This window comes from Ruditapes philippinarum, unplaced genomic scaffold (assembly GCF_026571515.1).
Source record: "Ruditapes philippinarum isolate M1 unplaced genomic scaffold, ASM2657151v2 ctg19017_1_1_1_1, whole genome shotgun sequence".
NCBI classification, from domain to species: Eukaryota; Metazoa; Mollusca; class Bivalvia; order Venerida; family Veneridae; genus Ruditapes; species Ruditapes philippinarum.
The window spans coordinates 158-6,743 of record NW_026860273.1 but is presented as its reverse complement, the minus strand read 5'-3'; the positions used below and the strand labels follow the sequence as shown (position 1 = coordinate 6,743).

The 6,586-nt window shown below is 34.0% G+C and overlaps 1 protein-coding gene across 1 annotated transcript; it reads right to left on the bottom strand.

Moving 5' to 3' along the window:
* Positions 1 to 437: 437 nt before the first annotated feature.
* LOC132759482 (uncharacterized) lies at positions 438 to 6,106 on the bottom strand. Its single transcript, XM_060751260.1, has 5 exons — positions 5,943 to 6,106; positions 5,002 to 5,167; positions 3,956 to 4,116; positions 3,406 to 3,531; positions 438 to 2,566 (listed from the first exon to the last, which is right to left on the bottom strand). Exons 1-5 carry the CDS (start codon positions 6,058 to 6,060, stop codon positions 2,106 to 2,108), a joined length of 1,032 nt encoding a protein of 343 aa, XP_060607243.1. The 5' UTR covers positions 6,061 to 6,106; the 3' UTR covers positions 438 to 2,105.
* Positions 6,107 to 6,586: the final 480 nt, after the last annotated feature.

Here is a 6,586-nt window from a genome sequence, read left to right as displayed (position 1 = left end):
TACAACGCGTTGTTTGCGATCAGAGAGATAGGAAGTGAACCAGTTAAGAAGGGAACCGTTTATTCCAATTGAAGAAAGCTTATGTAAGAGACCTCGATGCCATTCTCGGTCGAATACTTTAGAGATATTTCAGAACACAACGCGAACTACCAAGCATTCGTCAAAAGCCTTTCAAATGTCGTTGTATATGTATGTAATTTGATTTATGGTGGAGTCACCTTTGACGAAACCGGATTGATAAGGCGTGAGGAGGTTGTTGGTAATAATATAGTTGTACAAGTATTTGTGGATACACCTCTCCATTAGTTTACCTCTACAGCTTAATAGAGAAATGGGTCGGTAGTTCCAAGGCTTAGATGGATCATTCTTTTTAAATATAGCAGTGACATTGGCTATTTTCCAGGAGGTAGGAAAGGTATATTTTGGAAAAAAAACAGCCAAAGGTTTAGACAGAATAGACGTTCCTTCAGTAATCGGGGATAAAAAAGATCTGACCCACAGACTTTCGATGGGTCAATAAACGATATAGCATCTTTGACATCTTCTTCTGTAATTGTAACTTGGGGAATAATTGAGTTTGTATGCAAGTTCAGATGTGGGAGTTGTATGTGTGTTTTGAATGTCAATGTTTGATTGTGTGCAAAAGAAATTACATGTATTTGGTAGTTCTACCTTAAATTTGTCAGTATTTGGAGAAATTCCGTTATCAAAAGAACAGGGATTGCTGGTTTTGATTGTATTTGTGTGAAAGATTTTGTCAGTTTAACCAAATGTTTCGTTGAAATATTTCATGAATTTATTTGTTCAATAAATTTATTTTGATATTCATTTTTACCTTTTCTTATTTGTTTCGTAACCACATTTCTGATTGTTCTAAATTGTTGCCAAGATAACTCTGTATTCATCAGTTTTGCTTTTTTGTGCATTTTTCTTATTAGTTTACGACGTGGTATTATTGTGACTATTTTGTTAGGAATATTGTTGTCTGCAGTATCAGGAGAATACCGTTGAAAATTGTAACCGGGTATAAATACATTAGAGTTCTTTTCAGCCGTTTTATAAAGCAGAAGAACATCGCAACCTGCCATGTTTAATCTGATAAGCAAAAGAGGAATTCCAGCTTAACATTGATTTTTACAATATATAGATACCTGAGCGTTCTGCTTGGTTTTTTTGAAGACTGAGTTTTTCAGCAGACTATTGATTTTACAATTTATATCGGACAGCCCGGTTACATAGCTCCTCCAGGTCAGCAGAATTTCATAGCATTCCTTTAATTAATTCTGATGTTAAGCTTACTATTACTTTCTCACATACGATATTCAGCTAAATATAAAACTGACACTAATGATTGACCTATATAATATATAAGAATTGTATCAGCCATTTAATAAAACGTGACTTCCATATATTCACAGATGAAATGCATTTGTTCCGGTTGATTCTAGAGGAATCTTATGCAATCTTAGTAAAAAATAAATAAACAGTTGTAGACTTGTACATACATCATATAAATACTTGCAAAACACACCAAATAAAGATACGTGCAAATCGAAGTACGTGCACAATACGTGCAAAATACACCATAAAGATACGTGCAAAACACACCATCAAAATACGTGCAAAACACACTGCATCCATCACACAAATTTAAAATAAATGCTAGACTAAAAGCTCCTGAGGCGCTCACACTATCACGCACATGCACATTTTTGAGAAAAAAAACGTTAATATTTCAGAAATGGAAACCTCCTTTATGTTAATTTATAGTATATCGTATAAAAGTTTCTGTCTGTAACATTCATGTTCCAAGTTGACCAGTAGGTTTTGAATTGCTGAATGTGATCTTTGTATCCGGCGACTGATCAGTCGCATTGTTCGGCCTTTTCAAAGGACTTATAAAGTAAAGAGATAAACTGTCTTCAGTGTCCACTTTCAACAATATTGCATTAACTTAAATCATATTCATTTCCTTCTATCTAAACGTAACTTGTATTCAGTTTTGATACAGGGATTGATATAAATAATAAAATTATTCATCATCACAATCTTTATCTGAATGTATATTTATGAGTATTTATATCAGTTTTTGGTTCATAAAAATATTACATATCGTACACACTGATATGTTGTACCCCTATAGTCTGTTGCGGTGGATGAAACCCGCCATTTTGGTTAGCATAGCCTTGTGTCGACTGTCGGTAAGGTTGAACGCCACTATTCTGACTAGATGTTGGAACATTTGACTGTCTGTAAGGTTGAAAACTACCATTGAACGTTGATGGCACAGTCTGCTGTCGCGACGTATTCGTAATAGGACCGACCGACGGCTGCTTATTTACGGTGTTATGAGTCAGAGTGCTTGGACCCGTTTGTTGTGTACCAGGTACGTTTGTACGATTGCCGTCTGCTCTCAATGGAACAACAGAATTGCCATTTATTTTCGACTGAATCTCGTCCAGTGCTTTACTCTGTTTTAGAGCAAGAACGATTGTCGTAACAGACCCTGACAACAACAGCATACCACCTCCGTAACGGAATCCTCTCTTCCAATCATCGATTTTAACTAAAAATAGAAATTGAAAACATGTATTGTTATAAACATGTATATATGGTTTTACTGAAATAAAAAAATTAAAATAACACTTTAAGCCGCAAAAAGCAAACATTTGAATCTAATAGAATAACAATTAAAATCGATAAGACACAGCTTTTATTAACCTAGTTTAAAACTTTATACATTAATTAACAATGAATAATGATATGTCTGAAAGCAAATCGAATATGTCGTAAACAATATAAATTGAACATATATAGACAAATATGATTTATATACTTATATATTTTAAAGCATGCAATACACTTACAAACTTAAATATACAAACGGATGTTCCTGGTACACCATTTAATCCGATGTTAGTGGGCGTGGGAGATGTAGTACTTTCCATCGTCGCTTACGAAGGGACTAGGGGAAATCGATTTTACGATTTTCAACTGTTAGATGTTTTCATTTAGGAAGCTTTTACTTCCAATTTTTGTTTTGTACAAAATGAACAAAACAGTGATGACAAAAAAACTTCTTTGTAGCATGTAGGTATAAAATTAGATACACCAGTGTTAGGATAATGTGTTATTAGCTATATGTATATTTTGTATAGTATCAATAATTTAACGAAGTAATTCACAATCTTCAAAGTGATGCGACACTATACAATTTTCATGTTTCTCTCGATGGTATAAGATTGGTACAGTGAGTGTTTTACATGTTTTATACAGACGTTACTCGCAACAATTTAAACTGATATTTCGATAAAGTTATTTTTGATACAAAAAAAGGTTTCAATCAGCAGTGCCGAAAAGGGACACTACACTTATTTATATTAATGTGTGTTTTTTAAATCTTACGGGTGATTTCGTTTGTAATTAATCCACCAAGACCAACACACATCAGTATGAGCCCTTCCACAATTCTTACATTGTCTCTACCAAACTCCTCTGGTACCACATAATCTCTAAATCCCTCGTTCATACCTGTAACATAGATGGACATGTATGTAAATGTTTTAACCGTTTCTGAAAACTTTGAATTACAATAAAAATATACAACAAATGATTCTATATAGTGATCGTAACAATTCTGTGACAACGAGGGAAATTATGTAATTACTTTGCATGTACTTTGTTTAAGAAATGTATTTACTTAGGGGTTTGATGGGACTTTGACTCTTGGATTTTAAAATCTGCAGTAAGACTTTTGGATTTTCAAATCTGCAGTAAAGGCTTAACTATGCGGGGACATTTAAACGGTTATTGTACTATTCATTTAAACTTACATGTATTTGTGTATAGAATGGTAGCATTGAAATATGATTAAACTAACTATATGACCGACAACTATCCGAGTTACAGCATAATTATCCTATAAATGTATATCAAATCTGAAAATTGAACTTACCAAAAAATGTTGCAAACAGTAAACTAAATGTAAAAAAGTATTCAAAGTTTACTGCCTCTGGTGCTACAAAACAACCAATCGACATGGTGAAGGCTGTAGCCACTAACAGACCAAATATATGTGTCAGACGGCTGTCTTTATGTGCATGGTCATCGTCGGGCCTGCACCAAAAAAACCAAAGTTCGATATAAAATATTTTAAAGACAAACTGTCATTTAGATTCAGTAAGCTTTTATAAATACATTCACAATAACATTTGCCATGTCACTTTAAGAATTAATACCATGCACTGCATTTCAGAAAGTATTTAAAAAATAGAGTAAAAATCTAGATTACATAGATAATCTAGTCTGATTCCACTGATAATCTAAGTAAGATTTCGCCCATAAACCACGTGATGTTTACGGTACATCGATTCAGGTATGATTTTTTATATTTTTTTATCAATAACTGCTGCTACTCAGCCGATTTTGATAGGATAAGGCGCAGAGTACCCGTAATTATATCAGCTGTTAATCAACGGTTAATCAACATTTTGAAAACCCTTGAATGGTTTTTGAGAACATTCGAGTACAGTTTTGTTTTCATAGCCGGGGACTATAGGAACGGTACACACTCATTTATCACATCAAGCGATTTCAAGCAAGTCGTCCGTTTTTTTCACTGTTTTATAGAAAAAAAATGAATGCTAAATCTTATATATTTACTATATCCAATGTATCTAGTGAATGCAGTGATGTTTAGCATATTTTCATAAAGTAATGTTAAAATGGTACAGAACACGCTGCTGTTTTTTAAAATATACGGTACGCACAAATTATTAGTCTATTTGAAATAAATCTGGAATATTATAAAAAAATGCCTTTACTTATAATGTTAGTGTCTTTTTTCCAACATCTTACTCGAACTCAAAAATTTGCATTTCGACATATAAATTATTCAATGACTTGGACGACTTGGAAATGCATTTTGCTTGTTGCTTAACGCCAATATCACTGGGATCCTTTGCTTATTTCAAAAGAAAGGTTTGATACTTATAAACAAACCGGTTCTTTTCCCCGTGCACCACTTTCCTAACAATCCATGCAATGAACATTCCCAATGCCTGTCCAATCGGTTGACTCAGTACGTAAAATAACAGTTTAGCAATGCTTCCCCCAAAGTCCAGTCGGGTTAACATGGCAATGATTTCACCTTGTGGGGTATCTATTCCTGTAGATATAAAACATGCTTGTTAATTTAAAAAATGGACATTTTGTCTCCTAATATATACAGAATAACCTCTGCAGAGAAACAACATTTGAGCCGTGTCACGACAAAACCATCATAATCCGCGCAGTCTGATCAGGATCCATGCTGTTCGCTTACAAAACCCTATAACAAGTAGAGAAACTGATAGCGAACAGCATGGATCCTGATCAGACTGCGCGAATGCGCAGGATAGTCTGGATCCATGCTGGTCGCAAACCCATTATGTTGGTTTTGTCGTGACACGGCTCATTTTAGAGACAAAGATTTTTGTTGTTGCTTTGAGAGGTTGCTGTACATATAGGGTAAATTTATTGTGAATATCCTATTTTTTTGGAAAAACTGTTGTATAAAAGTTATTGCTTTACATAGGGTCGCTCTGCAGAGGCTGTATTGTATATAGACATTGGTAATAAATACATATTGATTGACATAAGTAAGCTCTCCAGATTCAGCTTAAAGAAATAGCATAACTGACATCAGCTATATGTTTCCACATGAATCTGTAACGTATGCTTAAGGCTTGAATCGAAATCAAGAAAACCACATTTATGGAAACAATCATCAGATGCTTGCTTAATGACAATTTAATAATACTTTATTAAGCTAATTAAAAAAAATAATGACACTTTTTAAAGCTCATTTTTAAGGTTAATCATACATTTTTTTCTTAGGTCCGTTTTACTTAAGTCTTTCGGAAACAAGAAAAAACATGCAAATGTAAAGATATGAAATTTACCCCAGTGATAGAAGAAGTATACGGCACATGTGAGCCAAAACAATAAACTCTTAAGTAAGTCTTTATTCCCGAGTCCAACCGTCTTCTGAATGAATGTCACCGACCTATTCTCCTTCATTGTTATTCTAAGTTCTGGTAAAGTTAAACCAAGTAAGCCAATGCATACACACAGTGCAGAGCATCCCCTAAAAAGACATAATAGCAAGATATAATATATGAGGACGTTTAACGACAAAATATTAAAAAATGGCAGTTTTCTAGATAAAGTTTATATAGAATATATCTTCGGTCCTCTCTCCCTACCGTTCAAGGATACCTCCAGCAAAGTTCTTGCGGTGTGACCGGGCCTTTAGTTCGACATGCCCCTGATCGGGTTTGAACCCACGCGACTATCGATCTTAAGATTACCAGTCCGACTGACGTATTTACCACCCGGTCATTCATGTTAGATTTGTTGTCAATCATTTCATAATATAAGGGAATCGTTATAATATTGGTAATATTATTTCATAAGGGATCCTGTAATTTTCGACTATTTTTTTTGTTATATCGTATTAAAGCTGGTGCTCCTCTGCCACATTGCCATAGTTTTCGTATTACTTATTAGAGTATATTTTTGTCACGTAAGAGGTTGTTTTGCGCTG